This window comes from Portunus trituberculatus, chromosome 44 (assembly GCF_017591435.1).
Source record: "Portunus trituberculatus isolate SZX2019 chromosome 44, ASM1759143v1, whole genome shotgun sequence".
Taxonomy (NCBI): domain Eukaryota; kingdom Metazoa; phylum Arthropoda; class Malacostraca; order Decapoda; family Portunidae; genus Portunus; species Portunus trituberculatus.
The window spans coordinates 7,417,480-7,440,553 of NC_059298.1; the positions used below are offsets into that span (position 1 = coordinate 7,417,480).

At 36.5% G+C, this 23,074-nt stretch overlaps 1 protein-coding gene across 4 annotated transcripts in view; it reads right to left on the minus strand.

Moving 5' to 3' along the window:
* Positions 1–23,074, minus strand: part of LOC123518956 (deoxynucleoside triphosphate triphosphohydrolase SAMHD1-like) — a 158,206-nt gene that overhangs the window by 130,833 nt on the left and 4,299 nt on the right. For all 4 annotated transcript variants that reach the window (XM_045280031.1, XM_045280033.1, XM_045280034.1 and 1 more), the window contains exon 2: positions 7,628–7,774. In XM_045280031.1, the coding sequence (XP_045135966.1) occupies positions 7,628–7,752 (125 nt within the window). In that variant the 5' untranslated portion in view covers positions 7,753–7,774. The remainder of the gene's footprint in view (positions 1–7,627; positions 7,775–23,074) is intronic.

Consider the following 23,074-nt stretch of genomic DNA (forward strand, 5'->3'; position numbering starts at 1 on the left):
GTTGCCTGTACAGGCAACCCCCTATTACTCAACAAATTACTCAGCACACGAAAGATACAAAATAAAACTTGTAATTCCCGCATGCAGAAAATTTAAAAATTCGTGCCACACAAGTCGTCTTCTTGTGCAGTTTAATGACATTTGCCTGAGTCATTTCAGGAACACATTGAAAAGTCAGCAGAAACAAAGTTCCTTGGATCGTTATTTGTTAAAGGTTTCCTGGTCAAGATGGCCCCTGACCATGACGGCCCCTCACGACGGCCCTCCCCGACGACCCTTTTTACCATGACGGCCTCATATGTTTACCTTAATGGCCCAATGTTTACCATGACGACCCCACACCAAATTTTGGGTTACTGTCCTCTTATTTCTTTCATTATGTTAACACGTTAACTGCGGATGGCAACTCAGCGTTCCTGAGATAGTGTTTTGTAGTATGGAGCGTTAAAAACCATAACGTATTGGTACACCAGTGTACCCTGCGCATATAGTGCATATACGTATACAGGGTGTAACACGACTTTCTGTAAATATTGAAAGAGGTGAGAGAACATGCATTTCTAAGCAGAAAATGTTATATACACATATGCATTCTAAGGTTATGTTTACCCGTAAGATGATTTTAATATTTCTGAGAGGCGTGCGATAGTCCAGTGTGTTTTTTATGAAGTGACAATGACTTGCTGGCTTGCTGCAGCAGCCAGAGGTGCCACTTAGCTAAATATCAAATGTTTTAATGTTACGTTTTGCAATCTGTAGAATGTTTCAGTATTTTACATATTAAGACAGATTAACAAGTATGCAATTTTCTGATAAACATTACACGATAACATTATTGTGGTAATTAAAAGTAAGTACTCATGTACATACTACGTGGTACAGTACCTATCACTGGGTGAGGAAAGAGGGGGAAGGATGAGGGAGTGGTGAGTGACTGATTTGTTAATACAATCTGTCTTAGTATAAGGTGTTGTATTAACAAGTATAATATCTCATTGGTAAAAAAAAAAAAAAAAAAAAAAAAAAAGAAAGAAAGAAAGAAAGAAAAGAAACGACGAGGTCGTTGTGGTAAACATGGGGCTGTCATGGGAGGCCATCGTGGTCAGGGGCCATCTTGACCACGACCCTTTTGAAAGAGGCCATTAGTGAGTCAAAGTTAAGGTCAAAGTGATCTGAAAAAACAGAGAAGGGAAGAACAATCTGATAAAAATTAGAAACTGAAACAGAAATATTAATTTTAAGCGTCTCGTAAACTTAAGCGTTAATTGATGTCTTCATTAAATGGTCAGCTCATAGTGTTGTGTTCACAATAACTTTTTTTGTTTAAGTAGTGATTCGTTAAGCCCTTACAATGCTGCCTAAGCGCTGTTCCCTTGCGAAAGCTTCCTAGTGACCCCAAGAGAAAGAGGAAGATGATGACCATTAGTGAAAAAGTGAAACTTTTGGATATGATCAAAGATACCCCCTTTAGCCCATAAATTCTCGTGAAAAGCCCACATGATATAAAAAAAAAAAAAAAAAGAGGGCAGAAGTTATGCCTCTGTGGCACGCCATTATGGCGTGAATGAATCAACAGTGCGGTACATCAAGAAAGATAAAGCAAACATCCACAAAACTGCTTCAATAACCTTCAATAAGGAAACAAAACATGTGGTAACTCCATATAATGAGAGAATTGTGAAAATGGAGGCTGCATTGGCACTGTGGATTGCTGATAGCAGGAAATAGACAATGAATTTGGACACTAATATGATCAGTATACAGGCCAAAGCTCTCTACGACCAAATCATATGACAGAGAGAGAGAGAGAGAGAGAGAGAGAGAGAGAGAGAGAGAGAGAGAGAGAGAGAGAGAGTAAATGTATATTTACTTTATAAGGTTTTATAATTAAATAGATTTAAGTAGAATACTGTATATATAAAGTAAAAATACTGTTTACATATTTTAAATATTCTGTACCCCACAAACACATACACAAAAATTTCTAGGGGGGGCAAATCCTACTTTGCGGTTTTTCACCTTTAGCTGGGCGTTCTGGTCCCCATTAACCGTGATAAATGAGGGTTTACTGTGTATTTACCTAATTGTATTTACCTAATTGTAACATACGGGAAAAGAGCTATGCTCGTGTTGTCCCGTCTCCATATCTATTAATGTCCAGCTTTTTCTTAAAATCATGAATATTCCTTGCGTTGACCACTTCCACGTCTAAACTATTCCATGCTTCCACCCTTCTATGAGGGAAGCTATATTTTTTCACATCTCTCCTATAAGTGGCCATTTTAGTTTTTCCCATGCCCTCTCGACATTCTTCCATTCCACATACACAGATCTTCCCTATCCATTTTTTCCATGCCAATCATCACTCTGTATATTGCTATCAGGTCTCCCCTTTCTCTTCTGTTTTCCAGGGTTGGAAGTTGCATTCTTTTCAGTCTGTCTTCATAAGTCAAATCTCTTAAGTCAGGCACCATTTTCGTTGCAGCCCTCTGTACTTTCTCTAGTTTCCTTATGTGTTTCTTTAAGTTCGAGCCCACTGTATTGTTGCATATTCAAGCCTCGGTCTTATCATTGCAGTAATTATTTTCTTCATCATTTCTTCATCTAAATATCTGACGCCACTCTTATGTTCCTCAATAAGTTCAATACTTCTCCAATTATTTTGTTTATATGTCTCTCTGGCGATAGGTCATTGGTAATTGTCACCCCAAGGTCTTTTTCTTCATGACTGGTTTTATGTCTTCATTTCCTATCTTGTACATACTCCTGATTCTTCTTTCACTCTTGCCAAACTCTATTTTCTTGCATTTTGTCGTGTTGAACTCCATTTGCCATGTACAGCTCCATTTCCATATTCTGTCCAAGTCTTCCTGGAGTAGTTCGCAATCTTTGTCACATCTCACTTTTCTTAACAATTTTGCATCGTCTGCAAATAGGCTCACATAACTGGACACCCCATCCACCATGTCATTTATGTAGACCGCGAACATTACTGGTGCCAACACTGATCCCTGTGGAACTCCACTCTCCACCAATCCCCATTCTGATGGTCTGTCCTTAATTATTGTTCTCATTTCTCTTCCTACCAAAAGTCTTCCATCCATTTTAGTAAACTGCCATGCACTCCTCCTACCATTTCAAGTTTCCAGATCAGTCTCTGGTGTGGTACCTTATCAAAGGCCTTTTTTAAATCCAGATATATTCCATCAGCCCAACCATCTCTTTCCTGTATTACATCTATCACCCTCGAATAGTAACATATCAGGTTTGTCGTGCATGAACGCCCTTTTCTAAAACCAAATTGACACTCACAAAGTATGTCATTTTCTCCAAGAAGTCTGTCCATCTATTCTTCACCACCCTCTCACACATCTTAGCTACCACACTTGTAAGTGACACTGGTCTATAGTTCAATGGGTCTCTCTTGTTACCTGATTTATAGATTGGGACAATGTTAGCTCTTTTCCAGTCTTGGGGCACTACACCTTCCCTTAATGAGGCATCAATTACTTCACAAACTTTTTCTGCCAATTGCTCCTGCATTCTCTTAAAATCCATCCTGATACCCCATCAGGTCCCACAGCTTTTCTCACTTCTAAACTCCCCATCATGTTCTTGATCTCCTCCACAGTTACTTGAAACTCCTTCATAATCCCTTTCTGTTCCATTACCAGTGGTTTGTCAAAAGCAGTCTCCTTTGTGAATACCTTCCGAAAGCATCCATTCATAGCCTCTGCCATTTCCTGGGATCTTCACTGCATACTCCATTTACTTCTAAACTTTCAATACTTTCTCTATTTTTGATGTTGTTGTTCACATGTCTGTAAAAAGCCTTGGTTGGTCTTTACATTTATCAATTATATCCTTTTCTTGTTTCTTTCTTTCTTCTCTTCTAATCAACACATATTCATTTCTTGCTCTTTTGTAACTTTCCACTGCTTAATCCGTCTTTTCCTTCTCCACCTCTTCCATGCATCCTCTTTTCTTGTTCTAGCCTTTTCACATCTATCGTTAAACCAGTCCTGCTTTCCAACTTCTCTATGTTGTCTTATTGGTACAAATTTTTCTCACCTTCTTTGTATATTTTTATAAATTCCTTCCACTTTTCATTTGCTCCCTTAGCACTCTTGAATTTCAGTGTGTGTGTGTGTGTGTGTGTGTGTGTGTGTGTGTGTGTGTGTGTGTGTGTATATATATATATATATATATATATATATATATATATATATATATATATATATATATATATATATATATATATATATATATATATATATATATATATATATATATATATATATATATATATATATATATATATATATATATATATATATATATATATATATATATATATATATATATATATATATATATATATATATATATATATATATATATATATATATATATATATATATATATATATATATATATATATATATATATATATATATATATATATATATATATATATATATATATATATATATATATATATATATATATATATATATATATATATATATATATATATATATATATATATATACACTCAACCCTCGATTTGCCGGACCTCCATTTGCCGGATTTCGGATTTGCCGGACAAGAGTCTGTGGGAAAAAAAAAAAAAAAAAAAAAAAGTCCGGGACAAGTCGATTTCAAACTACCGCGCCAGACAAAGTTCGCAAATCGGGCACTATAGATGGCAGCGCGGGCGGACATACACGTCTAGTACTGGACTGTAAACAAGTCTGCCGCGTCACACGAGTGTTGTGCTACCATCAATATATCTACAGTAAGGTAAATGCTAATAAAAAAAACAGTACAGATGTGTGTCGGCGGCATTGGCATGTGTTACGGCCCCACGTGGTGAGATGATGATGATGATGATGATGATGGTCGTCGGAGGTTTTGCCTTTGCCTCGGCACCTCCTGTTACTTCTATTCTTCCTGATCCTGCCTTTCTTTTATTTTTCTTTCTCTTGTCTTCCACATCTGGTGCAAAGTCTCTTTCTTCTCCCTCAGTTTTGTTTTCTGAACAAAAACGTCTGATTTATTTTCCAACTTCCTGGTACAGCTGGTGCAGGTGCCGAAATGCCGTTAAAGACAACACTATGTTCCCACCGGAAATTTTTGCCGTTAAACACGGGATTCCGGTAAATCGCGTGCCGTTAAAGCGGGTTCAACCTGTATAGGGTAAAGTCCGGCAAGTGGGTAGACCCCCGGACATTTTCCATTGCCGGACATTTGCCATTCCCGGACAAGCCTTCCCCCCTTTTAGTCCGGCAAATCGAGGGTTGAGTGTATATATATATATATATATATATATATATATATATATATATATATATATATATATATATATATATATATATATATATTGTTTTTACCCATGTGGTATGTTGGGGACCAGCCCAGAGCGCATCCCCTCTACTTCCATTATTTCCTATGAGAAAATTACGTCCGCTTAACGAATTTCCGCTCTACGAACAGCTTTGACACCCCCTATCCTGTTTGTTAAGCGGAGTATTACTGTACTAGTACTGTAGTTAAATAAAATGTGTGTTTGGTACTTCATTTATTGTTTGTTTTTTTTTGTCTTTTTTGGTAAAAAAAAGTTTTTTCTAGGAACATAACCCCTATTTTCCCATAGGGCCTATTATTCACCCAACACGAATCTCGCCGTGCACGACGAGCTCAGGAACATAACTGTCGTGTTGGGCAAGGTATGACAGTGTGTGTATATATATATGTATATATATATATATATATATATATATATATATATATATATATATATATATATATATATATATATATATATATACAGTGGTGACTCAATACTTGAACTTAATTCATTCTAAATGGATGTTCAAGTATTAAAAAGTTTGACTATTGATACCTATAAATCAGGTAATTCATTCCAGCCATTGCCAAACCCAAGTTTGGAAAAAAGTAGCGGTTTAATTTTGCAGTCGCCGCTAGCACTGACGCACAGAGACAGGGTTAGCCTGTCTTTGATGGGCTTGTGTCCTGACAAACACTTCTCTTCCTTTGTTATATAGGTCCTGTTTTTGGTAGTTTTTCTTCCAAAACAGGCCAGTTTCATCACAATTAAAGATCTGTTGTGGGTTTAAGTGCTCCTTCTCCACAATTTTCTTAAATTCAGGCACAAATTTCTCAGCAGCAACTCTGTCAGCACTTGTGGCCTTGTCGTGCCTCACAACAAAATGAATTCCAGTTCTTTTCTTGAAATTCACAAACCACCCTTTACTTGTTTTAAAATCATCATTGAAGTCAGATGTAGTATCAGAAATAAGATCAAGATGCAGCAGCCTAGCCTTCGCACAAATTATGCCCCCTGACAAAGAATCACTAGCCATCTGCTTTTCATTTATCCACACAATCAACAATTTCTTAATTTCTTCCACTGCTGCAGGTCACTTTAATTGCCTTTTCAGACCAATTGCCACATCAGCTCTTTTAATGAGCTGTCTTCTTCAGTATTGTGGCTACTGTAGATTTAGCCATAGAGTACTCGGCTGGAAGATCAGTTATTCTTCCTCCTTTCTCGTATTTATCAATAATCTCCTTTTTCCTTTTGATAGTTGTCACTACATTCTTTCTCACAGACTTATTATCACCACTAATAAGCCTCTTCGGTGTCATTGTAAGTTTCTAAAAAAAATAATAAATAAATAAATAAATAAATAAAAAAAAAAAAAAAAAAAAAAAAAAAAAAAATCCAGAAAGTGCAGGACAATGTAATTCTTACAACTGAAGAGGATCAACTGGCTGCAGTGGCCAACCAGTGAGGTGCATATGGCGGCAGGAAGATAAAGACCCTTTGTTTACAGCCACGTGGATGGACATTCGACTAATAGGTATTTTTTTTAGTATCACTTAAGTCGAACTTTTGCGTTCAACTATTGAAAAGTTCGACTACTTAGACGTTCAAGTATTGAGTCTCCACTGTGTACGTATATATATATATATATATATATATATATATATATATATATATATATATATATATATATATATATATATATACACACACACACACACACACATATATATATATATATATATATATATATATATATATATATATATATATATATATATATATATATATATATATATATATATATACACACACACACACACACACACACACACACACACATATATATATATATATATATATATATATATATATATATATATATATATATATATATATATATATATATATATATATATATATATATATATATATATATATATATATATATATATATATATATATATATATATATATATATATATATATATATATATATATATATATATATATATATATATATATATATATATATATATATATATATATATATATATATATATATATATATATATAGAGAGAGAGAGAGAGAGAGAGAGAGAGAGAGAGAGAGAGAGAGAGAGAGAGAGAGAGAGAGAGAGAGAGAGAGAGAGAGAGAGAGAGCGAGAGAGAGAGTGTTCTACTTTAATATGCAGCCATTTTTCTTAAAAAATCCTGATTGCTTTTCCTTAAAGTCAATCAAATAATAAATTATACAGTAAATAACAGTGTCATTACCTGAGCCTCTGGAACTGTGGTGTATCAATAACTTTGACACACAAAGGGTGAAGTGTTATGGCACCATGTACAGCATCCTGAAATGTCTTCTGATGCATCCTCCATTGACCTGGTTCTTCCATCATATATCACTTTCACTCTTTTTTTCTGAAAAAAAAAAAAAACATTTAAAATCATTAGTATATCATAGAATGGGTAAAGCGAGTAATCCAATATTTCTTGTTACTTGTGGGTGTCATGTCATCCTTAGAGACTTGATATGGAGACTTAAGTTATATTTAACAGTCTTTCTGAAAATGAAAATGAACCATGTTTGTTTTTTCTTTATTATAAAAATAATGCAAATCATTGCAACATAACTTTTGTATTAAAAACTTACAAAATGTAAATCCATTTTTCTCAAATCTTTTTATATTTGTATACAAATATGAGTCAATTTACAAATACTATAGTGAAACTTATGTTTTCAAACTTAATTTATTTCTGAAGGCTATTCAAGAACAAAACTATTTGAAAACTTTAAACTATTTGAAAACTTAATATATTTTACATATAGAAATCAATGTAAAATAGAGTAATCTGTTCCTGGAGTCCAGAGCTACATTTGAGAGAGTGACTCAGCACACACCCCACAATCCCTGCAGCACATATTCTCTATCAAATGCTTTTGTATGCCTCTCAGCTCAAATAAACAAAGGATCATCATTGCTACATTAATGTCTAATCGACAGCAAGGTGATATACACTAATCTTCCAGAGAACACGTATCATGCATCACCAGCTGTCATGTAACAGGTGAATTGCCTATGTGCTGGAATCAGTTGTGATGTCATTAGTATATATGACAACCCAAACAAACATCTCGCAGAATCTCGTAACTCCCAAGACTTGCCATACCAGCACAGCACCTTGAAAATAATTTTTCTAGTGTTCCACATTTGTAATAGTTTTGTTTTCTGTTTTTATTAGTGTGGGTTGAACAGAAGTCTTATTTCCATGATGCTTTGCTGGCATGATAAGTCTTGGGAATCATGAGATTCTGTGAGATGTTTATGCTGCAAATGACATCATCACAGTTGATCGCAGCACAGAGGTGCCTCACCTATTCCAAGACAGCTAGTGTTGCATGGTAAAAGTCATCAGAAAGATCAGCAAATGGCATCTTGCTGTCAGTTAGATGCTGTTACTATAGCAATGAGAATCCCTTATTTATTCCACCTGAAAGATGCCCAAAAGTGTTTGATAGAGGATATGTGCTGCAGGGATTGCAGGGTGGGTGCTGAGTCACTCTCTCCAATGCAGCTCTGTAGTCCAAAAATAAATTAATCTATTTCCCATAGATTGTTCGCCAACCAAATTATGGTTTGACATGATCTGACATGTAAGTGTCCAATACATGTCAAGCTGTTGTCCAGGCTTGTATAATACATATACAAGTATTATATGGGTCCTAATATGGGTACCACTATAAATAAAATTGCCTGCACCACTAATGGGCAGAAGCTGAACAGTGCTTCCCATACTCTTCAAGTATATCTATAGTTGCTATAGGCCATAACATAGAAAAAAAAAAATAAATAAAAAAATAGAATAAAAAATAATAATCTTGTGGTTTAGAGTACACTGTTGGTAAACCAGCATAACACAATGAGGACTTTTATTTCTTACCATTGACAACTTCAGAACAGTAATGGGCTCCAGTTCAAAGAAATGGTCACAATATGCCTTTCATGAAGAGTGGAAAGAAAAAAAATTTTTTTTTTTTTTCTTACATCAGGCACAAGTGTATATGTTTAATTTGCCATGTTACTCTTGATCTTGAGAAATACATATTCTTCAACATACAGTTTGATGAATCCACAGATGTTGAAGATACAGCCAAGTTAAGTGTGCTTCTGCATATGGGTTTTTTCTTCAGATGGCAGTGAGAAAGATTTTGTAATAGTAACATCTATGAAAGGAAAATAACTTGTAATGTAGATATCTGTATCTATGAACCCTTGAAGAGTTTTGTAGACAAGGTCAGTTTACTTCTTCAAAAGCTTGTGCCAGGAACAAGGCCCTGTTCCAAGGCACAATACATAACCGTTACATATGTCACATGACAAAAAAAACCCACCAAAGCGGGGGAAAGGGCACATCAATAAGGCTTTATGACGTTTTTGTGCGCTCTGGCCCCTCACAACCTCTGGAGGTAGTATGCTTATTCCCTGTGGGGAGAAGTGTTTGACTGTCAATTCCATTCATCCTTATATAGTAATCCCTGAATCTCACAGGACTCAGTGACCTCTCTTTTCTTCTCTTTTCCTCTCACCTCCTTAAAGCTCCATTTTTTGTCTATGAATAATGTTTACAGTGTCTATAATAGGATAGTAAAAAGAGCTCTTCTGCAATGTACAGGCGACATCTGACAATTTTCTAAGGCTGGCCATTTTGGTTGATGCACTACAGGCTGGTGGCTCTTGCCACACAGACTTTAATCACTATTTTTATGCTAACTGCTCTACTGATCTTGCTAACTGCATGCCTCCCCTCCTCCTGCAGCCTTACTACACAAGATTTCCTTCTTCCTCTCACCCCTATTCTGTCCAATTCTCTAATGCAAGAGTTCACCAGTATTCTCAGTCTTTCATATCTTTTTCTGGTAAACTCTGGAATTCCCTTCCTGTATCTGTATTTCCAGCTTCCTACAATTTGACTTCATTTAGGAAGGTTTCAAGACACTTGTCCCTGTCCTTTGGCTAATTCTGTCAGCTTGGTAGGGAGACTGGCAACTAAGTGTGCCTTTTTCTTTACATTTTTGTTGCCCTTGTCCAGTTCTCTTACTTAAAAAAACATGATAGCTCTTATATCATCCCAACCATTTGAGCAGTTGTCCGAGCCATTATAGATGCAGAATCAGTGCTTACACAGCAGACTTACAAGTTATAACTGCAAGGCAGTTATAACTTTAAGTTATAACTCAGCTTTCACTCATATGAAGTATGTTTTTAATGTAGATGTATATGTGTGTTTGTGTGTGTGTGTGTATTTACCTAGTTGTATTGTACAGAGTTCCAGCAGGGCTCATAGTGTCCTGTCTCCATATCACTAATTATCTAATTTTCTTTAAAGCTTTGCACATTATGTCTTCTACTTTTCCACCGTTCTATGTGGAAAACTGTATTTTACAATATCCTTTACACACTACCTCTTCCTAATCTTTTTTGCATGTCCTCTTGTCCTTCCAGCTTCTTGTGTCACCAGCACCAGGTCTTTCTTGTCTGTCTTTTCAATGCCAATTACTACTTAAAACATTGTTATTAGGTCTCCTCATTCTCTTCTATCTTGTAAGGTTGGCAGTCCCATTCCTTCTGCCTTTCTTCATATGTTATGTCTTTTAGTTCCCGCACCATCTTTGTAGCTATGTTCTGAATCCATTTTAATCTTCTTATATCCTTTTTCAACTTCACACCACTGCTGCATATTTCAACTTTGGACGTGTCATGCTCGTAATAATTTTTTTTCATCACATCTTTGTCCAAGTACTGAAATGCCACTCTAATATTAGTCAACATTTTATATGATGATCCAAATATCTTACTTTTTTGCTTTTCAGGGTTCAGATTTTCTTGTATAACCACTCCCAGATCTTTTTCTTCTTTAGTCTTCAGTATTTCTTTGTCTCCCATCAGATAAATCCATACCAGTCTTCTCTTACTCTTTCATAATTCCATTATGTGATATTTCTTGGCATTGAATTCTAACTTCCACTTCTTACTCCACTCATAAATTTTGTTTATATCTTCCTGCAGCAGAAAACAATCCTCTCAGGTCTTGATTACTCTTAGCAATTTTGCATTATCAGCAAACAAATTAATATAATTGGTCACCCCATTCTGTATGTCATTTACATATACAGTGGTACCTTGGAGTATGAACGCTTTTGAGTACGAACAATCTGGATTAGGAACACAAAAATTGTGGGGTTTTTTTGCATTGGAGGACGAGCTTTGCTTTGGAGTGCGAACAATAACAAACGCGGTCAACAGATTGCGTGCAGCATTGCGTGATCAGCTGACTACATGCTGGGGCACCACGCTGCCTCCATGCCTCAGGAATGTTGTTTGCAGTTGTTTGGTTATTGTTTTGTAGTGCCGCAGATAATAATATTAAATTTTTTTTAGTTATTAAGATCATTGCCTAGCGTAGCAGCACACATGGTCACAAGACATACAGACAGACGTATGGAAGATTCTAGAAGTTCTGAGGGGAAGAGAGAATATCCAACTCACGAATTAAAAGCCTTAACCCTTATAGCCCGTCAGGCACGATTGTGGCTCTTACGTTAGAGCCCATCAGGCATGATCATGGGGCTATTCAGAAGCCACGCTCCCACGGTCCAGATATATCTTATATCTGGACCGTGTGCGCTGCTTTATGCCACACAGTTTGTTTATGCTTGAGGCTATCTGTCATATATCGAAGCCTGTCATTGGCCCACTGTTTTCAATTGTTAGCCAATCATGTATCAGCTTTTACAAGGATATGTTTGTGGAGGTGTGAGGGCACCAAGCATGAGGATGGTGAGAGCACTTATGTCAGTATGCTGTATTTTATCATTTTTTATGAATTTCTTGGTGAAACATAAGATATACAAGTAAGTAGTTCAGAAACATATTATGATGCATGACAATATTGAAATCGTTATTTTTATCTCATTATTGGTTTAGATAAGAGTGCATATTGCTGGCTTGATGGAGTCGTCTGAGGAAGATGTGTTGACGCTTGTTTCTGACCGCAAAGAAGTTGAATTTTCATATTACAATTTGCTTACTTCCCTGATTTATTTTCCATAATGAATGCAGTATATCAAAGAAAAGCTTACTGGCTTATATAAGAGTGTGTGGTGCTGGCTTGATGAAGTCACATGAGGAGGATGTGGTGATGCTTGTTTCTGACCATGAGAAGTTGAATTTTCACTATATTACATTTTGCTTACATTCCTGCTTTATTTTCTTATCTTCTAGTTATAGCATAATAATAGTAGTAATATATATAGTAATAGTATGGAAAAAGTAAGAAATTAGGTGAAAAATACAATTTTTGGGTCTTAGGAGGTGGTTTGGAATGAATTATAATTTCTTCCATAAGAATACATGTATTTTTATGCTTTGGAGTAAGAATAAAATTTTGAACAGATTAAGTTTATATTCCAAGGCACCATTGTACCTGGAACATAATAGGGCCTAACACTGATCCTTGTGGCACTCCACTTGTTACTTTACTCCAAGATGAGTATGTATCTCTGATCACAGTTCTCATCTCTCTGTTCTTCAAGTAATTCCTTATCCAATCTAACATTATTCCTCTCAGTCCTCCTATGTTCTCTAACTTCCAAAGTACTCTGCTGTGAAGGACTTTATCAAAAGCCTTTTTTATGTCTAGGTATACTGTGTCCACCCATCCATCTTGGCTCTCCAGTTCTTCTATTACTCTTGAGTATAAACTTAGTATATTTGACACACATGATCTTCCTGTCCTGAACCCAAATTGTCTATTCAATATAACATGTTCTTCTTCCAGGTATTTAACCCAGTTTTTATTGACAACAATTTAACATATCTTCCCCACAACACTTGCAAGTGACACCGGTCCATAATCTAATGGCTCAGTTGACTTTGAAATTGGGATTGTGTTGGCTCTCTTCCAATCTAGTGGTACTCTCCCTTCTTTGAATTAATGTGTAACCATTTAAAAAACTGGATCTAACAGCTGCTCTTTACATTCTTTTAGTGCCCAGCCTGATACACAATCCGGCCCCATTGCTTTTCTGACATCGAAATTATCTAGTAGTCTTCCAATATCACTATGATTTCCTCCAATCCTTGGCAACACAATGTCAGATTTGGTTCTGCAAATTTCTCTTCTTCGGTGAACAGAGTTTTGAAATTCTCATTCATTATTCCACTCATTTCCTTTGCTGTTTGGTATGTCTTCCCTCTTTTAACTAATTTTTCTATTGCTTCCTTATTCTTCATCTTACCTTTTATAAATTTGTAGAAAAGCTTGGGTTCATCTTCGCTTTTTCGCACCACATCTTTCTCAAAGTTATTCTTCCTCTCTCCTTACTCTAAGATATTCATTTCTCGCATCCTTATACTGCTGTCTATTATTGTCCTTGCTCTGCTTTTTGAGTTTCTTCCAAGCTTTATCTTTTGCCTTTTTAGCTTCTATACATCTAGCAATGTACCAAGCATGTATACTTTTCTTAAGTCTATAGACAGGTACATATTTCTTCACTCCTTTGTTATATTTTTGTAGGAATATTTTGTATTTCTCCTGTATTGTCCTTCCATTTATAATGTTTCTCCATTCAAAATCAGCAAAAAATTCTCTTAACTTTTCAAAATCTGCTCTTGCATAATTCAATCTCTCTTTTTCGTAGTCTTCTCTGTATTCTATCCCATCCTCTTCCTGCTTTTCCAACACTAATGTTACATGATCACTTCTTCCCATTGAACTAAGATATTGTATGCTGGGAAGGCGCTCTGGCTTCTTTGTGAATACTAGGTCAAGCAATGATGGTTCTTCTTCTCCCCTGTACTGTGTTGATTCTTCCACCCACTGATCCATTGTATTTACCATGGTCAACTGTGACACCTACTCGCTCCTTTGTCCAGCATTAACCATTACTTCCATCTCTCTCCAGTTTACTCTTTTACAGTTAAATACTTATAGTATTCTTCCATCTCTTCTTATATTATCTAGGCACTTAATCACCTCTCTTTGCATATCCTTATGTTCCTCAGTTCCCTATGGATTTGTCTTGGGAGACACATACATAACTATAATTTTCTTTTTTTTTTCAATTCCTGTTTTGATTGTTACTCCCATTACTTCCACCATACCATCACCATATTGCACTTCCTCCACATATATCATCACAAACCACTATTAGCATTCCTCTCCCCCTTTTCCTTTCCTGTCTCTTCTCCAGTTATCATATCCCTCTTCTTTACAGCTAACATGGCTCTTCTCTTTTAGTTTTTTTTCTACTATCCACATTACATCCATTTTCTTTTTCTTTCAAATAATCTTTAACCTCCAACACACTGGATAACAACCCATCTATATTAGTATAACACACTCTTAATTTCTTGACTCTTCCATGAACTCCTCCTCCTGAAGATACCACTTCTTTAGTCTCATATCTAGAAACCTCCAGTAGAAATTTTTTTCTAGATCTCTGTCCTTTTCTCTTTTTTTTCTTAGCTTAATTTCTTAGCATTTTCTCCTTCTTCCTCTCTTCCAGGTTCATATCTTGTTTTATCCATATATCCTTAAATTCAGTATCATCAGCCAGTTTCCCTTTTCTAGTCATAATTTTTTTTTCCATCATGTGTGTGTGTACATGTGCCCCACATGTAACAGATGCACAGCTGGGCTGGCCAGGAATCTGGCAGGATGTATTGACACGAAGCAGACCAAAAATAAATTCTTTATACAGTAAACATATTAAAAGTAAGTATTTGATAACAAAATTACAGAAGGTAGATGTTTAGTAGTCTCAAAACTTAAAAGTAGATATTTACTATTGGTAACACTGTTCATAAAAAATACATACTAGACACAGTATTAGAAACATGAACAAATTTCTCCTGCACACTTGTTGTCGAGATTGTATGACAGATTGTATTATGCTAATAAATTGATTAATATTAATAATACTTCATATCAATATATTAATAATTAACACTATACCATCAATATTAAACAATACATATCAACAGATTGTTACATTAATCTAATTAGTATAATAGTGTGTTCTGATTCAGGCAGCCACAAGCATTTTGTCTTCAAAAATGGGGATAAACAAATGGGCCTCTTTTATGTTTGTGGGTAAGGAACATGCTCTCCAGACAAAGTATCATGTGTCCCCACACTATTCTGTTCAATTGTGATTTACCATGATTTTCTCTTAAATCAATTCAGAAATTAATTAGATGTACAAAATGTTAGTTATAACACGATAAATTTGATAGTTTAGGTACTAGTAAAAATATTAATTTTACACACTTCTCAAATGCTTCCCAATATTTTCCCTTATCAATGAGTTTGGGTAAAGCTGCCAGGTCTGTTGTTTGAAGTGTTTAAAGATTTTTTTTTTTTTCAGATAATTCTCCCCTCCCTCCCTCTTTCTTCAATCCTCCTCCTCCTCTCTCTCTCTCTCTCTCTCTCTCTCTCTCTAACAGTTTTACAATAACAATAATTTTTTTCCCACTAGTGCTAATAGTACTACTATTACCAATACTGGTATTACCACCACCACTACTACTACTACTACTACTACTACTACTACTACTACTACTACTACTACTACCACCACCACCACCACCACCACTACAACTACTACTACTACTACTATTTTCCACTTTGTTTTTCATAGCTATCAAATTTCACCATTACTAGCATTGTCATTGCAGTTTCTTCCACTTTCTTCATGCGCGTGCACACACACACACACACACACACACACACACACACACACACACACACACACACACACACACAAACACACAAACACACACACACCATCAGAATGGGGCTTGGTGGAGAGTGGAGTCCCACAGGCATCAGTGTTGGCACCAGTAATGTTTGCGGTCTACATAAATGACATGGTGGATGGGGTGTCCAGTTATGTGAGCCTATTTGCAGACGATGCAAAATTGTTAAGAAAAGTGAGATGTGACAAAGATTGCAAACTACTCCAGGAAGACTTGGACAGAATATGGAAATGGAGCTGTACATGGCAAATGGAGTTCAACACGACAAAATGCAAGAAATTAGAGTTTGGCAAGAGTGAAAGAAGAATCAGGAGTATGTACAAGATAGGAAATGAAGACATAAAACCAGTCATGAAGAAAAAGACCTTGGGGTGACAATTACCAATGACCTATCGCCAGAGAGACATATAAACAAAATAATTGGAGAAGTATTGAACTTATTGAGGAACATAAGAGTGGCGTTCGTATATTTAGATGAAGAAATGATGAAGAAAATAATTACTGCAATGATAAGACCAAGGCTTGAATATGCAACAATACAGTGGGCTCGAACTTAAAGAAACACATAAGGAAACTAGAGAAAGTACAGAGGGCTGCAACAAAATGGTGCCTGACTTAAGAGATTTGACTTATGAAGACAGACTGAACAGAATGCAATTTCCGACCCTGGAAAACAGAAGAGAAAGGGGAGACCTGATAGCAATATACAGAGTGATGATTGGCATGGAAAAATGGATAGGGAAGATCTGTGTATGTGGAATGAAAGAGTGTCGAGAGGGCATGGGAAAAACTAAAAATGGCCACTTATAGGAGAGATGTGAAAAAATATAGCTTCCCTCATAGAAGGGTGGAAGCATGGAATAGTTTAGACGTGGAAGTGGTCAACGCAAGGAATATTCATGATTTTAAGAAAAAGCTGGACATTAGTAGATATGGAGACGGGACAGTACGAGCATAGCTCCTTTCCTGTATGTTACAATTAGGTAAATACAATTAGGTAAATACACCAGTAGGAGTCAAGAGTGTCGCCACCCTCGTCACCGCCGTGTGTCTGGTCACCGCATATGAAGAAAAATGTGAAGAAGGTGGAAAGGGTACAGCGGCTGGCAACAAGGATGGTACCAGGACTCAGGGAGTTAGACTATGAGGAAAGACTGAGGAAACTGGGGCTGACCACATTAGAAGAGAGAAGAACAAGAGGAGACATGATAACTATGTATAAATTGGTGAACAAGATTGACATATTGGACAGAGAATTGATAAAGGTGACCACAAGTAATTATCTCCGAGGACATGGAAAAAAAAATTAATCTGTCTAAATGATGTGAGAAAGTACAGTTTCCCACATCGTAGTATTGATAAGTGGAATAAACTGAGCAGTGATGTCGTTGATGCAGTGTGTGTCAATCAGATGAAAGAGAGATATGACAGGAGTGGACAAGGAGACAGGACACAGAGAGCTTAGCTTGGGCCCTGTAATACACAAATAGGTAAATACAAATAGGTAAATACACACACACACATGATGCTATCTCCCCTCCATCCTGTTTATCTCTCCTGCATCCAGTCCCATAGTCTCTCTCTCTCTCTCTCTCTCTCTCTCTCTCTCTCTCTCTCTCGCTGAGGTAGTGGACAGTGATGTCACTTTTCCAGGTCTCCCCTACCCATACATTCCTGCTGTTTTTTTTTTCTTTTTTTTTTGCTATACCATGAACTATAGGTTGCAGGTGCAATACATATTAATGTATGTACATATGTATGTATGCATGTAGATGTTATCTATGTATGTATGTATGCATGCATGAACATACAGTTCTGCCACTTTTCCTTGCCTCCCCATAAACCCACTCCTACTTTACTTTGCTATACCATGAACTGCAGGTTACAGGTACAATATGTATGTATGTATGTATATGTATGTATGTTGATATTATGTATGCATAACTGACCGGTCTCTGTACGCTTCTCCTGTGAGTTCTAAACTATCAGACAAACATTCAGGTCTACAGACTTAAGCGATTTTTATCCATTGACAAGTTGTATCCAATATCAGACCAGACAATCTGGACAAGCGGAGTTTGTCCTTTGCATCCAAAGTCTGATGCTACAGGGTCTGTTAAATCAAGGTTCTACTGTACCAGGATAAGTACCGATGTGCTCTGCTTGTAATGATTCTATTTCATTTATCTATTTTTTTATATGGTACCAAAAATAAGTTACCATAAAATGAATGTTTTCTCTCATTTGTCATCTTCAGAAAATGACCAAGAGAAAGCAAACTATAATTTTTCTCTCTAAAATTTGTGTGGGTTTATTTCTTAATGTATGTACCTTACCTATTATTAAAAATCACATACCATCATCATTATTTCTATGAGAGAGAGAGAGAGAGAGAGAGAGAGAGAGAGAGAGAGAGAGAGAGAGAGAGAGCTGCCTCCAAGTCAAGTATCTTCCCATCCCCACCCAGTCTTGATATTTTTCTTATTTTATTATGCAAGATGGAAAGCTGTTAAGGGCAACAAAAAGTTAGAAAAAAAAAGGCCCACTGAAACTGCAGGTTCCCTAAGAGGTCAAAAGTGTCACCCAAAAGCAAGGGACAAATGTCTCGACACCTCTCTCTTAAAAGAAGTTAAGTTGTAGGAAAATGAAAATACAGAAACTGGTAGGGAATTCCAGAGCTTACCTACCAGTGAAAGGTATAAATGATTGAAAGTACTGGTTAATTCCTGTATTAGAGGGTTGGACATAATATGGATGAGAGGAAGAAGAAAGCCTTGTGCAGCCTTGCTGCACAAGGAGGGGAGGCATGCACTTAGCAAGATAAGTAGAGCAGTTAGCATGAAAATTGTGATAAAAGATAGAAAGAGATGCAACATTTCGCCAGTGAGAAAGAGGCTGAAGACAGTCGGTCAGAGGAGGGGAGTTGATGAGATAAAAAGCAGCAGGACCTGCTTTCTCTTGCCTCGAGTGAAGAGGTTAAACATGTCACTTCACAATCTTATATCTAATTGTCAGTATGGCTTCTGTCAAGGTGATCTTCTGGCTTTCCTTACTGAGTCTTGGTTTTACCAAAATCTCTGCAAGAGATTTCGGTGAAACTTTTTGCTGTTGCCTTAGAGATATCAAAAGCTTTTGATAAGAGTGGCACAAAAGTTTGATCTAAAAACTACCTTCCTACAGTTTCTCTGCAACTTTATCTCAAGTTCTGCCTCCTTCAACTATTGTTACTGTGGTAGATGGCCACTGTTCTTCTCCCAAATCTATCAACAGTGGTCTTCATCAGGATTCTGTCCTGTCAACTACTCTCTTTTTATTATTCATCAATGATCTTATTAACCAAACTTCTTGCCCTATTCACTTCTATGCTAATGATACCACCCTTCACCTTTCCATATCTTTTCAGAAACGACTAACCTTTACCGAAGTTAACAGTTCCCGCAGGGATGCCATAGAAAACCTGACTTCTGACAAAAAACTCAATTCCTCCATCTATCAACTCGACACAACCTTCCAGACAACTATCCCCTTTTCTTCAGTGACTCAACTATCACCCTCTTATACACTGAATATCCTCGGCCTGTCCTTCACTCATAATATAAACTGGAAACTTCATATCTCATTTTTTGCAAAAACTGCTTTTATGAAGTTAGACATTTTAAGGCATCTCTGCCAGTTTTTCTCACCACCCAAAATGCTAACTTTGTACAAGGGCCTTATCTGCCCCTGTATGGAGTACTCTTTGCATGTATAGAAGGTTCCACTCAAACAGTTTTATTAGATGGGGTGGAATCAAAAGCTTTTCATTTTATCAACAACCCTCCTCTGACTGACTGTCTTCATCCTCTTTCTCACTGCTGAAATGTTGCATGTCTTGCTATCCTCTGCTTTTTCATGCTAACTGTTCTTTTGATCTTACGAACTGCATGCCTCCTCTCCTCCTGTAGCCTTGCTGCACAAAGCTTTCTTCTTCCTCTTATCCATATTCTGTTCAACTCTCTAATGCACGAGTTAACCAGTACTCTCAATCATTCATACCTTTCTCTGATAAACTATGGAACTCCCTGCCTGCTTCTGTATTTCCAATTTACTATGACTTGACTTAATTTAAGAGGGAGGTTTCAAGACATTTATCCCTTTCTTTTGGCTAACTCTTTCAGACCTACAAAGGGACTGGCAGCTAAGTGGGGCTTTTTTTTTTATTGCCTTTGGCCAGCTTTCCCCTCTTGTATTAAAAAAAGTGATGTCTGTCATCCTCATCCTGAATTATGGCTCTATAAATAATTTTCTCCTAATTTATACACTTAATATCTCTAACTACCACATCTTTGCTATTAAGAAGCCTGGATATCTCTAAAACAACTGCACCCACTGAGGCAACATCTCTTTTTGATAATCCTTTTATAATTACAGCATTTTGCTGTCATTCCCTATCCCTCATCTCTCTTACCTCTTCACAAATCTTTAACTCAATATTTGGTGGATTTCTACTTGATGACCTGCTATAAATCCATGTCAAAACAGTTAACATGTTTGGATATATAGATAATCTGCAGAATTGGGCCTTGTACCCTATGCACACCATACATATATCTAAGTAGCATTCCTAACTTCTTACTGTACTATATGTCTGTGAAGATTTTCATCCATGGAAGTTTAATGCTCACCAAGGACAATGGTCTGAAATCTGAACAGACTCACAAAATCTAACCGACGAACTAACACCACCCATCTTTAAGCACTGCACTCATGCACCTCTTACCCCTCTGATAGATATGTGTGTTTGTGTGTATGTAACTGCACCCACTGAGGCAACATCTCTTTTTGATAATCCTTTTATAATTACAGCATTTTGCTGTCATTCCTATCCTCATCTCTTACCTCTTCACAAATCTTTAACTCAATATTTGGTGGATTTCTACTTGATGACCTGCTATTAATCCATGTCAAAACACAGAGTTAACATGTTTGGATATATAGATAATCTGCAGAATTGGGCCTTGTACCCTATGCACACCATACATATATCTAAGTAGCGTTCTTAACTTCTTACTGTACTATATGTCTGTGAAGATTTTCATCCATGGAAGTTTAATGCTCACCAAGGACAATGGTCTGAAATCTGAACAGACTCACAAAATCTAACCGACGAACTAACACCACCCATCTTTAAGCACTGCACTCATGCACCTCTTACCCCTCTGATAGATATGTGTGTGTTTGTGTGTATGTGAGTGTGTGTGTGTGTGTGTGTGTATTTACCTAGTTGTATTGTACAGGCTTCGAGCAGGGCTCATAGTGTCCTGTCTCCATATCTCCATTTATTTAGTTTTTCTTTAAAGTTATGCACACTATGTGCTGTAACAATTCCATTATCCAATGCATTCGATTTTTCCACCGTTCTGTGTGGAAAACTGTATTTTCCAATATCCTTCACACACTGCCTCATCCCAATCTTCTTTTCATGTCCTCTTGTCCTTCCATCTACTTTCGTCAACAGCACCAGGTCTTCTTTGCCTATCTTTTCAATATCATTTACTATCTTATACATTGTTATTAGGTCCCCGCATTCTTTTCTATCTTGTAAGGTTGGCAGTCCCATTTCCTTCAGTCATTCTTCATATGTAAGGTCCTTTAATTCTGACACCATCTTTGTAGCAATTTTCTGTATTCTTTCCAATTTTCTTATATCCTTTTTAGAGCTTGGAGACCATACCACTGCTGCATATTCCAGCCTTGGGCGTATCATGCTTGTGATGATTTTTTTCGTCATATCTTTATCCATGTAATGAAAAGCCACTCTTATATTAGTCAACATTTTATATGATAGTCCAAATATCTTGCTTATATGTTTATCAGGGCTCAGATTTTCTTGTATGATAACTCCAAGATCTTTTTCCTCTTTAGTCTTCATTATTTGTTCCTCTCCCATCAAATAGTTCCATATCGGTCTTCTCTTACTCTTTCCTAGTTCTATAATGTGACATTTCTTGGCATTAAACTGCAATTTCCACTTCCTGCTCCACTCATAAATCTTGTTTAAATCTTCCTGCAACAGCAGACAGTCCTCTCTGGTTTTGATAACTCTTAGCAACTTTGCATCATCTGTAAATAAATTCATATAACTGTTTATCCCAATGTGAATGTCGTTTACATAAACCTGAAACATAATGGGGACTAACACTGACCCTTGTGGCACTCTGCTAGTTACTTTACCCCAAGATGAGTAAAGTTGACGGTCTTCAGAAAGTTGACAGAAAAAGTTGACAGAAAAGTGCGTGTGACACTGCCTTAGCGACGACACAGGATAGCATCAGTTTACACTTCTGCCTGGCGGGTTTGCGGCGAATTTTTACCGGGTGGGTGGCATGTGAGATATGAATGCTGAATTGGCGAGTCAGTCGGTCGAACCTTCAGGATTGGTTATTAATGAACCGAGTTGGAATTAGCGATAATTCGAACTGTGAACGGTTGAATCACGAGGATCCCCTGTATATATATATATATATATATATATATATATATATATATATATATATATATATATATATATATACAGTGGAGACTCAATACTTGAATGTCTAAATAGTTGAACTTTTCAATAGTCGAACGCAGAAGTTTGACTTAATACTCAAAAAAATATCTTTTAGTCGAACGTCCATCCACGTGGCTGTAAACAAAGGGTCTCTCCCTTCCTGCCGCCCCACTCACCCCACCGGGCCACCACAGCCAGTTTATCCTTCACTGTCGTAAAAATAACTACGTCCCATGCTTTCTCTCCGCAGTTTTTTTTTTTTTTCATTTAGAAGCTTACAATGGCACCGAAGAGGCTTGTTAGTGGTGAGAATAAGCCTACAAGAAAGAATGTAGTGACAACTATCAAAAGGAAAGAGGAGACTATTAA